Source organism: Oryx dammah, unplaced genomic scaffold (genome assembly GCF_014754425.2).
Source record: "Oryx dammah isolate SB20612 unplaced genomic scaffold, SCBI_Odam_1.1 HiC_scaffold_23, whole genome shotgun sequence".
Lineage (NCBI taxonomy): Eukaryota > Metazoa > Chordata > Mammalia > Artiodactyla > Bovidae > Oryx > Oryx dammah.
In genome coordinates, this window is record NW_024070207.1 from 83,082,275 (window position 1) to 83,096,377 (window position 14,103).

General features: G+C 37.5%; 1 protein-coding gene across 2 annotated transcripts in view; it reads right to left on the reverse strand.

Moving 5' to 3' along the window:
* The window catches only part of FAM120C (family with sequence similarity 120C), a 165,017-nt gene that overhangs the window by 16,967 nt on the left and 133,947 nt on the right, over positions 1-14,103 (reverse strand). The window contains exons 11-12 of one of the 2 annotated variants that reach the window (XM_040266048.1): positions 2,953-3,067; positions 820-1,029 (exon numbers count right to left, since the gene is read on the reverse strand). In XM_040266048.1, the coding sequence (XP_040121982.1) occupies positions 820-1,029; positions 2,953-3,067 (325 nt within the window). The remainder of the gene's footprint in view (positions 1-819; positions 1,030-2,952; positions 3,068-14,103) is intronic. The other variant, XM_040266049.1, reaches the window with a different exon arrangement.

Below are 14,103 nucleotides of genomic sequence, written 5' to 3' on the forward strand. Positions count from 1 at the left end.
CTTTGTAGTAGAGCCTGAAGTCAGGCAGGTTGATTCCTCCAGTTTCATTCTTCTTTCTCAAGATTGCTTTGGCTCTTCGAGGTTTTCTGTATTCCCATGCAAATTGTGAAATTATTTGTTCTAATTCTGTGAAAAATATCATTGGTAGCTTGATAGGGATTGCATTGAATCTACAGATTACTTTGGGTAGTATACTCATTTTCACTATATTGATTCTTCCAATCCATGAACATGGTATATTTCTCCATCTATTAGTGTCCTCTTTGATTTCTTTCACCAGTGTTTTATAGTTTTCTATATATAGGTCTTTTGTTTCTTTAGGTAGATATATTCCTAAATATTTTATTCTTTTTGTTGCAATGGTGAATGGAATTGTTTCCTTAATTTCTCTATTTTCTCATTATTAGTGTATAGGAATGCAAGGGATTTCTGTGTGTTGATTTTATATCCTGCAACTTTGCTATATTCATTGATTAGCTCTAGTAATTTTCTGGTGGAGTCTTCAGGGTTTTCTATGTAGAGGATCATGTCATCTGCAAACAGTGAGAGTTTTACTTCTTTTCCAATTTGGATTCCTTTTATTTCTTTTTCTGCTCTGATTGCTGTGGCCAAAACTTCCAAAACTATGCCAACATGATTTTGTAACATGTATATAGACACTGGGCCTTTGGGACCATCCCTGACCAAGTTAGTTTAAGGTCAGACACATTCTCCCACTTCTGCTACCTCCTTCCCCAGTCTCTCTGCTCCTTTATCCTTTTCTGCCATTCACTTTCACAGATCACAGTTCATCTTAGTAGCTACCCAACATGTTGGTACCTGGCCATCGCAGAGCTCAACTAGGGATACTCTCTCCCGGCCTGCTTTAATTAGCTTGCTCTGAAACAGCTTTCCATCGAAGTAAATCCAGGGGCAGCAGTGTTCCCAAGGAACTGGCTGGCCACAGGCATCATTGGCAAACAGGGCTGTATCAACTCCGCTCATGAAGAGGGCAGCAAGCTGGATCCCTCGAGCATCCAGTTTCTCAATCTGAAACCACCACAGAGGAAAAACTACCATTAAGAAATTGCTGTTATTGGTTACATTTGCTCTTATTCCTGTTTTGCTGATTATTCCAGTTAAATGAGAACATGTTACTTTTAAATATGGACATCTGAGTACATAAGCAGCCTCTATCCATTTCTATCTCTGAGATGGTTTGGAAGATATTCATTACAAAAAAAAATCAACTTTCAAATCTTAAAAAGATACCCTTTTGAGATACCAATTTTTCTGCCTGTCAAATAAGAAAAAAATTAGAACAAAACAAAACACCAAAAGAACGTCCAATGCTGATGAGGATATGGTGAAATAAACAGCACACTCAAATAAAACTAATGAGTAATGTACATTAAAATTAAGCTATATGTATCAAGAACCTTAAAATGGTCACATTTGTTGACTCAGAAATTTTACTTTTAGGAATCTATTCTAAGGAAGTTGAGATGTGAATAAGGCTCTAATACATAAAGATGTTAATTATTACGTATAGTAAGTGAAAACTGGAAACCAAGTGGCCAAAATAAGAATAACTAAATGATACATCCATATGATTATTTACTAAGAAATTTTAAGACAAAGAAACTATGTTCTACATCAAGTTTAAAAATACAATATATAATTACATAAATAATATATCAACCACGTAGAAAATGCATGACAAAAAGCTGGAAGAAATCATCAAAATGTACACAGTGGTTATCTCAAGTTGACATGTTAGATGGCTTTAACAGGAAAAGGGATAGTACTTGCAGGTCCCTTCCTAGGTGTGGTGTGGAGTTGTCAGTACCTGCTCTAGTACCAAGCAATATCACATTTACTGAAGAAAGCAACCAACACTGTTTGTTTAAGACTGTTTTCAGCTTTTCCTTAGTTGATCTCATGTCAAGATTTTGTAAGTCTTACTAGACTTGATTTTCTTCTAGTTTATACTAGGGTCTCAAAGGACCATGGCTACTTAAGTCACAAGAGGAGTGTCCTGCATTAATAACTAATTGAGTACTGTATACTTAGAACATGTTAGCCACTCTTGTAAGTGTTTTGCATGGATTATTTTATTTAATATCCTCATAATACTATGAGTAAGGAAACTGAAACTACAGAGGTTAAGCAACCTCATGAGCTAAGATTCAAGGCAGCCTGGCTTCAGAGCCTACTCTCTAACCTACTATATTCTACTGCCTTCAGTTATGATGTTGGATTTACTTGCTTCCTCTTGCTTGTCTAGACTTCCCTCTAATACTCAGTATTATTTTTAAAAAAGGAGAGTAGCACAGGGAATTATATCCATTATCTTATAATAGTCTACAATGGAATATAATCTTCAAAAATACCAAATCACTATGCTAACACCTGAACCTAATGTAATATTGTAAATCAAGTATTGCATTGTGTGTGTGCTCAGTTGTGTCAGACTGTTTGTGACCCGATGGACTGTAGCCCATGGGCTCCTCTGTCCATGGAATTCTCCAGGCAAGAATAATGGAGAGGGTTGCCATTTCCTCCTCCAGAGGAACTTTCCATCCCAAGGATTGAACCTGTGTCCCCTGCACCTCCTGCACTGCAGGTGAATTCTTTACCACTGAGCCACCAGGGAGAGAGGGTAAATATTTACTCAAAGACAAACGGAACACCAGGATAAGTCCCCTGTAGCATCTTTTGCAAGAGTTGGAAACCTTAATGTGATCTATGGGCCACAACTTACCAGTCTTACACAATACCATTTTTTCTACCCATTCTCACCCATCAGTATGTAAGCAGTGTTGGGTTTATTAATAGACATAAATATTTGGCTAAAGGAAATCAAACATTTACCTGCAGAACATACTCTTCTTTCCAGCTGCAGGGAAAAAAAAGACCTAAAATAGAGTTATGAGCTCGGAAAATAATTTAAGTGAGGATAGTTCAAATCACCTTGAGTTCTTGAAGTTGATCTGGTTCATAAAGTTGAGTAGAAACTGCCTGTGCCAGGAAGGTGTCTAGCTCATGGCGATGCAGAATTCGGCCGCCAGGCCATTGAACCATGTATCTAGAAGATAAAAGCATCATTATTAAGTGACAAAATCTCATTTATTCATTTCACAAACATTTAGTAAGCTAAGTGTAACCTACCATGGGTCAGATGCTAGCTAGGTTCTGAAATAAAGTAAAAGAATCTCTGCCTTTGGTTACTTCATCTAGATGGTAGAGGAGACAGGCACCATTCACGTATAACTGCTGTTAAGTTTATAGCTTCTTTCTTCCTAGCATCTCAAATCTCAGTTTTTTCATACTACATATAGAATATTCTATCTTGCTTTTTTCATTCAACATTGTAAGAACCTTTCATTCATTAAATACTTGTCAAAAACATGATTTTAAATGACTTCATCTTCCCCATGTGTTTTATCAATTTATATAAATACTCCTATAATATTAAAACATACTATTCATTTTCTTTTATTATAAAATTACTATAAAGATATTCACATATTTAAATCTCATCTGTATCTCTGATTATTCATTCAAGATAGACTTCTAGAAGTGCTGATCATTTTTATTTTATTAAATTCACCAAATACTGACCTCAAGTATATGCTGGCCCTTCGTTCAGATTTTTAAAATGGACACATGGCTTTAAGGGTGCAATGTATTTAACACTGAACAATATATTCAACAATGAGAATCTGGAGATGGTATAACTATATACCTTTATATATTTAGTGGCACAAGTATAGGCACAAGCACTGCAATTGGAGGGAAAATCCATTCAGGACTGAACAGAGAGGTCCTTGGTGCTGAGAGAATTTCCCCTTGACTTCAGCCTCGAGACAAACCAAGGAGTCTGCCAGTACACAGAAACCACTGAATTCAGGGCAAACAGGAGTAACAAGATATGTATTAAGGAATTGGCTCTTGCCAATTACGATTATGGGGGGCCAGTCTGAAGCAAGCAGGGTTGGTTGGAAGCAAGAAATGTGACAACTCAAGTCCATGATCTGTAGATTAGAACAGCAGTTTAGAGACAGAATGGTTAATGCTTTCTTCAAAAATTCCCAGTTTTCTAAACAAGTTCCTAGGATGCCTTCTTTAGACAGGGTTGAGTTAATTTTTGTATAATGCGTGAGGTTCAGATTGAAGTGTTTGTTTCTTTGGCCTATGGATGTCCGATTGTTCCAGCACCATTTGCTGAAAGGCTGTACTTTCTCCATTGAATTGTTTTTACACTTTTGAGTATACATGTGTTGTTCTATTTCTAGGTTCTTAATTTTGTTCCATTGAACTATGTGCTTATCCCTTTGCAAATAACTCCAGTCTTGATTATTTTGGCTACAGTATTAGGTAGAATGATTCCTATACTTCTTTTTTTGCAAGATTGTTTTAGCTATCGTAAGGGCCTATATAAATTTACACATAAACTTTAGAATAAGTTTGTCTTCATTCATAAAAAACCTTGCATTAAGCCCACAGGAATTGTGTTAAATCTATAGATCAATCTGAGAATTGACAGCTTTACAATGGTTAAGTCCATGAATGTTCCTTCTTTGATTATTTTCATTGGCATGAAGCATAGTAATTCTGAGGTTGGTTCAGTGCTCTGGCGTGTATTAGTAGTTTTATTTTACTGAGTAACATTTTATTGATGGACATATCACATCCACTTCCCAGTTAACAGATACTTGAGTTGTTCCTACTTTTTGATTATTATGAATAATATTTCTTTGAACATTCATGTGCAAGTCTGTGTGGACTTATTTTTTCAACAGATACCTAGGAGTGAAACAAATGAGTCTTATGATTATTTGAATGGGCTTCCTTGGTGGCTCAGACAGTCAAGAATCTGTCTGCCAATGCAGGTAACCCAGGTTTGATCTCTGGGTTGCAAAGATTCCCTGGAGAAGGGAATGGCAACCCACTCCAGTATTCTTGCCTGGAGAATCCCATGGCCAGAGGAGCCTGATGGGCTATAGTCGATAGGGTCACAAGAGTTGGATACAACTGAGTGACTATTTATATATTTACATTTAACCTGTTAAGAAAATGCCAAACTAATCTCCAAAGTAGCTATACCATTTTAAATTTCCATCAGTGTATGAGGGAATCCCAATTCTCTGCAGCCAGGCCTACATTTGTCATTGTCATTTTTTAAAAATTATTATTACAATCATTTCAGCTGAGTGAAGTGGTGTTTCATTATGGTTCAAATTTGCATTTCCTCAATGATTACTGAAGATGAGAATCTTTTCATGTGCTTATATTACAACCCTATATCATCTCTGGTGAAATGTCTATTTACATCTTTTATTCATTTTTAGATTGAGTTGTCTGTTTTCTTATAAGTTTTAAGAGTTTGTTATATATATTCTGATACAAGTCCTTTATCAGATATATGTTTTGTAAATATTTTCTCTAGTCTGTGGCTTGTCTTTTCTGTTTTGTAATTTTGGCTTTTGAAGTGTAAAAATTTTGTATTTGGATGAAATCCACTTTTTTAGGTTGATTTTGCTTTGGCTGTTGTATCTAAGAAATCTTCTCCTAACTCAAAATCATGAAAAATTTCTCCTGTAAGTTAGATAGTTTTAACTATCACATTTTAGTCTATGATCCATTTTTGTATAGTGTGAAGGATCTATATCCATCATTTTTATCAGGTCAGGTCAAGCTGGTTGATGATGTTTCGTGAATCTTTCATATTTTTGCTTTTTGTCTAGGTGTTCTAGCCATTATTGAGAGTAGGGCATTGAAGCTTCTACTATCATTGTTGAAGTTTCTATTTCATTCTTTTTTTTAATTTAAATTTTATTTTTTTTTACTTTACAATACTGTATTGGTTTTGGATACAATTAACATGAATCCACCACAGGTGTACATGAGTTCCCAACCCTGAACTCCCCTCCCGCCACCCTCCCCATATCATCTCTCTGGGTCATCCCCGGGCACCAGCTCCCAAGCATCCTGTATCCTGTATCGAACCTAGACTAGCGATTCATTTCTTAACTGATAGTATACATGTTTCAATGCCATTCTCCCAAATCATCCCACCCTCTCCCTCTCCCACAGAGTCCAAAAGACTTCTATACATCTGTGTCTCTTTTGCTGTCTCGCATATAGGGTTATCATTACCATCTTTCTAAATTCCATATATATGAGTTAGTATACTGTATTGGTGTTTTTCTTTCTGGCTTACTTCACTCTGTATAATCGGCTCCAGTTTCATCCACCTCATTAGAACTGATTCAAATGTATTCTTTTTAATGGTTGAGTAATACTCCATTGTGTATATGTACCACAGCTTTCTTATCCATTCATCTGCTGATGGACATCTAGGTTGCTTCCATGTCCTGGCTATTATAAACAGTGCTGCAATGAACACTGGGGTACACGTGTCTCTTTCAATTCTGGTTTCCTTGGTGTGTATGCCCAGCAGTGGGATTGCTGGGTCATATGGCAGTTCTATTTGTAGTTTTTTAAGGAATCTCCACACTGTTTTCCATCGTGGCTGTACTAGTTTGCATTCCCACCAACAGTGGAAGAGGGTTCCCTTTTCTCCACATCCTCTCCAGCATTTATTGCTTGTGGACTTTTGGATCGCAGCCATTCTGACTGGTGTGAAATGGTACCTCATTGTGGTTTTGATTTGCATTTCTCTGATAATGAGTAATGTTGAGCATCTTTTCATGTGTTTGTTAGCCATCTGTTTGTCTTCTTTGGAGAAATGTCTATTTAGTTCTTTGGCCCATTTTTTGATTGGATCATTTATTTTTCTGGAATTGAGCTGCAGGAGTTGCTTGTATATTTTTGAGATTAGTTGTTTGTCAGTTGCTTCATTTGCTATTATTTTCTCCCATTCCGAAGGCTGTCTTTTCACCTTGCTTATAGTTTCCTTTGTTGTGCAGAAGCTTTTAATTAGATCCCATTTGTTTATTTTTGCTTTTATTTCCAATATTCTGGGAGGTGGATCATAGAGGATCCTGCTGTGATTTATGTCGGAGAGTGTTTTGCTTATGTTCTCCTCTAGGAGTTTCTGGTCTTACATTTAGATCTTTTCATTCTTAAATTCTACCAGTTTTTGCTTCATGTATTTAGGGATATTGTTGTTAGGAATATATGTTAATAATTATTATATTTTCCTGATGAATTGACCCTTTTGTTACTATAAAATTTTTTTGTCTATTGTAACATTACTTGTCTTAGAGTCTATTTTGTCTGATACTAGTACAGCTATTATATCTCATATGGTTATTGCTTGCATGGTATATTTTCTTCTATTCTTTGTCTTTTAACCTATTTGTGTCTTTGAATCCAAAGTGTATCTCCTGTAGATAGCTCATGCTTTGTATCAAATCTCACAATCTCTGCCTTTTGATAGGAATGTTCAGTCCAGTTACATTTGATATAGTTGTTGATTAGATTTATAGGTTTGATACCTTTTTTGATTTTTTGTTTGTTCTTCTTTTACTGCCTTCTACTGCATTAAATACTCTCCAGTATAGCATTTTAATTATTTTGTTTTTTACTATATTTTAGTTATTTTCATAATGGTTGCTCTGTAGATTACAAAATACATCTTACCTGACACACCACATCAAATTAGTACTAAGTAATTCTAGTAGAAGGTAGAAACATTACTCCAATATAGTTCTCTCCTTTCCTCCCGCTACTGTGTTATTATTGTTGTGTGTATTATGCTATTATTCTAAAACCACCATACAATTTTATACTTATTGACTTATGTAGTTGTCTTTTAAATAGGTTAAGTGAACAAATGAGAAAAAAATATATTATACTACTTTTTACATATACCTATGTAACTACCACAACAGGTGGTTATTATTCATTCATTCATTTGGTGTCATTTCCTTTCGATGGGAAGGACATGTTTTAATACTTCTTATATGGCAAGTTGACAGCAATAAATTCTCTTAATCTTTGGTTATCTGGGGATCTATTTCATTTTCCTTTCTACTTTACAGCTTTATTGAGATAAAGTTATTATATAATTCATATATTAATAGTATATAAAGTCATTGACTTTAGTTAATCCACAGGGCTATGTAACTGTCACCACTACATTTAAATAACCGCCCAAATCAACCTCATATCCATTAGCATTCACTCTACATTTGCCCCTCCCTCAGACCCCTGGTAATCCCACATCTACAGATTTGCTTATTCCGAACATTTCATATAAATATGTATGTCATATTGTGACTGGTGAATTTCACTTAGCCTACTGTTACTTAGCCTACTGTCAGCCTACTGTTTTTCAAGGTTCATCCACGTTATAGCATAAATCAAGTTAGTTACTTTTTATAACTGTATAATATTCTATTGTATGACTACAGTACATTTTGTTAACCCATTCATCAGTTGATGGACATCTGAGTTATTTCCACTTCTTGGGTATTATGAGTAATGCTATATGAATATTCAAGAACATGTTTCTGTGTGAATATGTGTCTTCATTTCATGTTCTTACCAGCAGTGTTCCAATTTCTCCACATCCTCATGAACACTTGTTGTCAGTCTTTATTGTTGTTGTTGTCAGTCTTTTTAATTATAGCCATCCAACAACAGAATGGGAAAGACTAGAGATCTCTTCAAGAAAATTAGAGATACCAAGGGAACATTTCTTTGCCTTGCTTCATTCTGCATTCCAAGTCCAAATTTGCCTGTTACTCCAGGTGTTTCTTGACTTCCTACTTTTGCATTCCAGTCCCCTATAATGAAAAGGACATCTTTTTTGGGTGTTAGTTCTAAAAGGTCTTGTAGGTCTTCATAAAACCGTTCAACTTCAGCTTCTATAGTGTTACTGGTTGGGGCATAGACTTGGATAACTGCGATATTGAATGGTTTGCCTTGGAGATGAACAGAGATCATTCTGTCGTTTTTGAGACTGCATCCAAGTACTGCATTTCGGACTCTTTTGTTGACCATGATGGCTACTCCATTTCTTCTGAGGGATTCCTGCCCGCAGTAGTAGATTTAATGGTCATCTGAGTTAAATTCACCCATTCCAGTCCATTTCACTTTGCGGATTCCTAGAATGTTGACGTTCACTCTTGCCATCTCCTGTTTGACCACTTCCAATTTGCCTTGATTCATGGACCTGACATTCCAGGTTCCTATGCAATATTGCTCTTTACAGCATCAGATCTTGCTTCTATCACCAGTCACATTGACAACTGGGTTTTGTTTTTGCTTTGGCTCCATCCCTTCATTCTTTCTGGAGTTATTTCTCCACTGATCTCCAGTAGCATATTGGGCACCTAATGACCTGGGGAGTTTGTCTTTTGGTATCCTATCATTTTGCCTTTTCCTACTGTTCATGGGGTTCTCAAGGCAAGAATACTGAAGTGGCTTGCCATTCCCTTCTCCAGTGGACCACGCTCTTGGCAAAGACTAATAGAGTTTTGCCAAGAAAATGCACTGGTCATAGCAACCACCCTCTTCCAACACCACAAGAGAAGATTCTACACATTGACATCACCAGATGGTCAACACCGAAATGAGACTGAGTATATTCTATGCAGCCAAAGATGGAGCTCTATACAGTCAACAAAAACAAGACCAGGAGCTGACTATGGCTCAGATCATGAACTCCTTATTGCCAAATTCAGATTTAAATTGAAGAAAGTAGGGAAAACCGCTAGACCATTCAGGTATGACCTAAGTCAAATCCCTTATGATGATACAGTGGAAGTGAGAAATAGATTTAAGGTATGAGATCTGATAGAGTGCCTGATGAACTATGGAATGAGGTTCGTGACACTGTATAGGAGACAGGGATCAAGACCATCCCCATGGAAAAGAAATGCAATAAAGCAAAATGGCTGTCTGGGGAGGCCTTACAAATAGCTGTGAAGAGAGGCGAAAAGCAAAGGAGAAAAGGAAAGATATAAGCATCTGAATGCAGAGTTCCAAAGAATAGCAAGAAGAGATAAGAAAGCCTTCTTCAGCCATCAATGCAAAGAAATAGAGAAAAACAACAGAATGGGCAAGACTAGAGAGCTCTTCAAGAAAATTAGAGATACCAAGGGAACATTTCATGCAAAGATGGGCTCGATAAAGGAGAGAAATGGTATGGACCTAACAGAAGCAGAAGATATTAAGAAGAGGTGGCAAGAATACACAGAAGACTGTACAAAAAAGATCATCACAACCCAGATAATCATGATGATGTGATCACTCATCTAGAGCCAGACATCTTGGAAAGTGAAGTCAAGTGGGCCTTAGAAAGTATCACTATGAACAGAGGTAGTGGAGGTGATGGAATTCCAGTTGAGCTGTTTCAAATTCTGAAAGATGATGCTGTGAAAGTGCTGCACTCAATATGCCAGCAAATTTGGACAACTCAGCAGTGGCCACAGGACTGGAAAAGGTCAGTTTTCATTCCAATTCCAAAGAAAGGCAATGCCAAAGAATGCTCAAACCACCGCACAATTGCACTCATCTCACATGCTAGTAAAGTAATGCTCAAAATTCTCCAAGCCAGGCTTCAGCAGTACGTGAACCATGAACTTCCAGATGTTCAAGCTGGTTTTAGAAAAGGCAGAGGAACCAGAGATCAAATTGCCAATATCCATTGGATCATGGAAAAAGCAAGAGAGTTCCAGAGAAACATCTACGTCTGCTGTATTGACTATGACAAAGCCTTTGACTGTGTGGATCACAATAAACTGTGGAAAATTCTGAAAGAGATGGGAATACCAGACCACCTAACCTGCCTCTTGAGAAACCTATATGCAGGTCAGGAAGCAACAGTTGGAACTGGACATGGAACAACAGACTGGTTACAAATAGGAAAAGGAGTATGTCAAGGCTGTATATTGTCACCCTGTTTATTTAACTTCTATGCAGAGTACATCATGAGAAATGCTGGGCTGGAAGAAACACAAGCTGGAATCAAGATTACCGGGAGAAATATCAATAACCTCAGATATGCAGATGACACCACTCTTATGGCAGAAAGCGAAGAAAAACTAAAAAGCCTCTTGAGGAAAGTGAAAGAGGAGAGTGAAAACGTTGGCTTAAAGCTCAACATTCAGAAAACGAAGATCATGGTATCTGGTTCCATCACTTCATGGGAAATAGATGGGGAAACAGCAGAAACAGTGTCAGACTTTATTTTTTGGGTCTCCAAAATCACTGCAGATGGTGATTACAGCCATGAAATTAAAAGATGCTTACTCCTTCGAAGGAAAGTTATGACCAATCTAGACAGCATATTATAAAGCAGAGACATTACTTTGCCAACAAAGGTCCGTCTAGTCAAAGCTATGGTTTTTCCAGTGGTCATGTATGGATGTGACAGTTGGACTCTGAAGAAAGCTGAGCGCCAAAGAATTGATGCTTTTGAACTGTGGTGTTGGAGAAGACCCTTGAGAGTCCCTTGGACTGCAAGGAGGTCCAACCAGTCCATCCTAAAAGAGATTAGTCCTGGGTGTTCATTGGAAGGACGGATGCTAAAGCTGAAACTCCAGTACTGTGGCCACCTCATGGGAAGATTTGACTCATTAGAAAAGACCCCAATGCTGAGAGGGATTGGGGGCAGGGGGAGAAGGAGACGAGAGAGGATGAGATGGCTAGATGGCATCACCGACTCGATGGACGTGAGTTTGAGTAAACTCTGGGAGTTGGTGATGGACAGGGAGGCCTGGCGTGCTGTGATTCATGGGGTCACAAAGAGTTGGACACAACTGAGTGACTGAAGTGAACTGAACTAATGGGTATTAACTGGCATCTCATTGTATTTTTGATTTGCAGTTCCTTAAAGATTAGTGATGTTGAGTCTCTTTTCATATGCTTATTAGCCATATATATCTACTTTGGAGAAATGCCAACTGAATTTTTTTGCCCATTTGATTTTTAAATCAAATCATCTTTCCTTTGTTATTGAGTTGTAAGTATTCCTTATACATTCTGGATACTTTAGATACTTATCAGATATATGATTTGCATTTTATCCCATTCTGTGAGTTGTATTTTCACTTTTCTTCATGGCATTGTCTCTAGCACACAAGCTTTTAGTTTTTTTTTTTTAAATTGGAGTATAATATTTTTTTGATTAGAGTATAATTTTTAAATTTTTAACTGGAGTATAATTGCTTTACAATGTTGTTAGTTTCTGCTGTACAACAATGTGAATCAGGTATAAGTACACATATATCTCCTCCCTTGTGAGTCTCCCTCCCCACCACCTAGCATCCCACTCCTCTAGGTCATCACAGAGCACTGAGCTGGGCTCCTTGTGCTATAGAGCTACTTCCTGTAGCTATCTATTTTACACATGGTAATGCATATATATGTCAATACTATTCTCTAAATTCATCTCCCACCTCCCTGTCTCCTACTGTGTTCATAAGTCTGTTCTATACATCTATGTCTCTATTCCCACCCTGCAAATAGATTCATCTGTACCATTTCTCCAGATTTCATATACATGTGTTAATATACGATATTTATTTTTCTGACTTACTTCACTCCGTATGACTGAGTCTAGGTCCATCCACATCGGTACAAATGACCCAATTTCATTCCTTTTTATGGCTGAGTAATATTTCATTGTATATATGAACCAAAACTTCTTTATCCATTCATCTGTTGATGTACATCTAGGTTGCTTCCATGTTCTGGCTACTGAAAATAGTGCTGCAATGAACATTGGGGTACATGTGTTCTTTTGAGTTATGGTCTTTCTCAGGGTATATGCCCAGTAGTGGGACTGCTGTGTCATATGGTAATTTTATTCCTACTTTCCTTCATACTGTTCTCCATAGTGGTTGCATCAATTTATTATCCCACCACCAGTGCAAGAGGGTTGGTACCCTTTTCTCCACATCCTCTACTGCATTTATTGTTTGTAGATGTTTTGATGATGGCCATTCTGACTGGTGTGAGGTGATACCTCATTGTAGTTTTGATTTGCATTTCTCTAATAAATGAGCAATGTTGAACACTTTTTCATGTGTTTGTTCGCCATCTGTATGTCTTCTTTGGAGAAATGTGTGTTTAGGTCTTCTTCCCACTGTTTGACTGGGCTTTTTTAAAAAAAAATATTGAGCTGCATGAGCTGCTTATAGATATTGGAGATTAATCCTTTGTCAGTTGTGTTGTTTGCAATTATTTTCTCCCTTTCTAAGGGTTGTCTTTTCATCTTGTTTACAGTTTCTTTTGTTGTGCAAAAGTTTTAAGTTTAATTAGGTCTCATTTGTTTATTTATGTTTTTATTTCCACTGGTCTAGGAGGTGAGTCAAAAAGGATCTTGCTGTGATTTATAGTGTTCTGCCTATGTTCTCCTCTAGCTTTATAGTATTCGGTGTGACATTTCAGTCTTTAACTCATTTTGAATTTATTTTTGTGTATGGTCTAAGAAGTGTTCTAATTTCATTCTTTAACATGTAGCTGTCCAGTTTTCCCAGCATCACTTATTGAAGAGACTATCTTTCCTGCATCGTATATTCTTGTCTCTGTTTTAAGTTGACCATAAGGTGTGTGGGTTTTGTAAGGTCAGACCCCAGGGGCCATGATGGGCCGCCCCTTCTCTCCCCCACTGGCGAGGGAAGTCCCTAATGGAAGGAGCCGCCCAGATCCTGGGGACCAGTGACAGCACACTTTGCCAGCTAAAGCCGCCCCACCCCAGCCACGTAAAAGGACCTATCAGCCCGTGATGCCTCGGCCTGGTGACCTATCCGAACCCCCGCCCATTAACCTGACCATCCCTCGCAACAAACTTATATAAGCCGCTTCTAACACGGTCGAGTGCGGACTTCCTCGACCTGCCTCGTTCGGGTCCAGGAGCCCCGCCCGGTAGTGATTCGTCATTAAAAAGCTTGATAGACATTTTTTTTTTGGTGTCCTGGTAGTCTTTTAACCTAACAGGTTTATCTCCAGGCTTTCTATCCTGTTCCATTGATCTATATTTCTGTTTTTGTGCCAGTACCATAGTGTTTTGATTACCACAGCTTTGTAGAACAGTCTGAAGTCAGGGAGCCCAATTCCTTCCTTTCCATTTTCTTTTTCAAGACTGCATCAGCTATTTGGTATCTTTTGCATATCCATACAAATTGTAAAATTTTTTGTTCT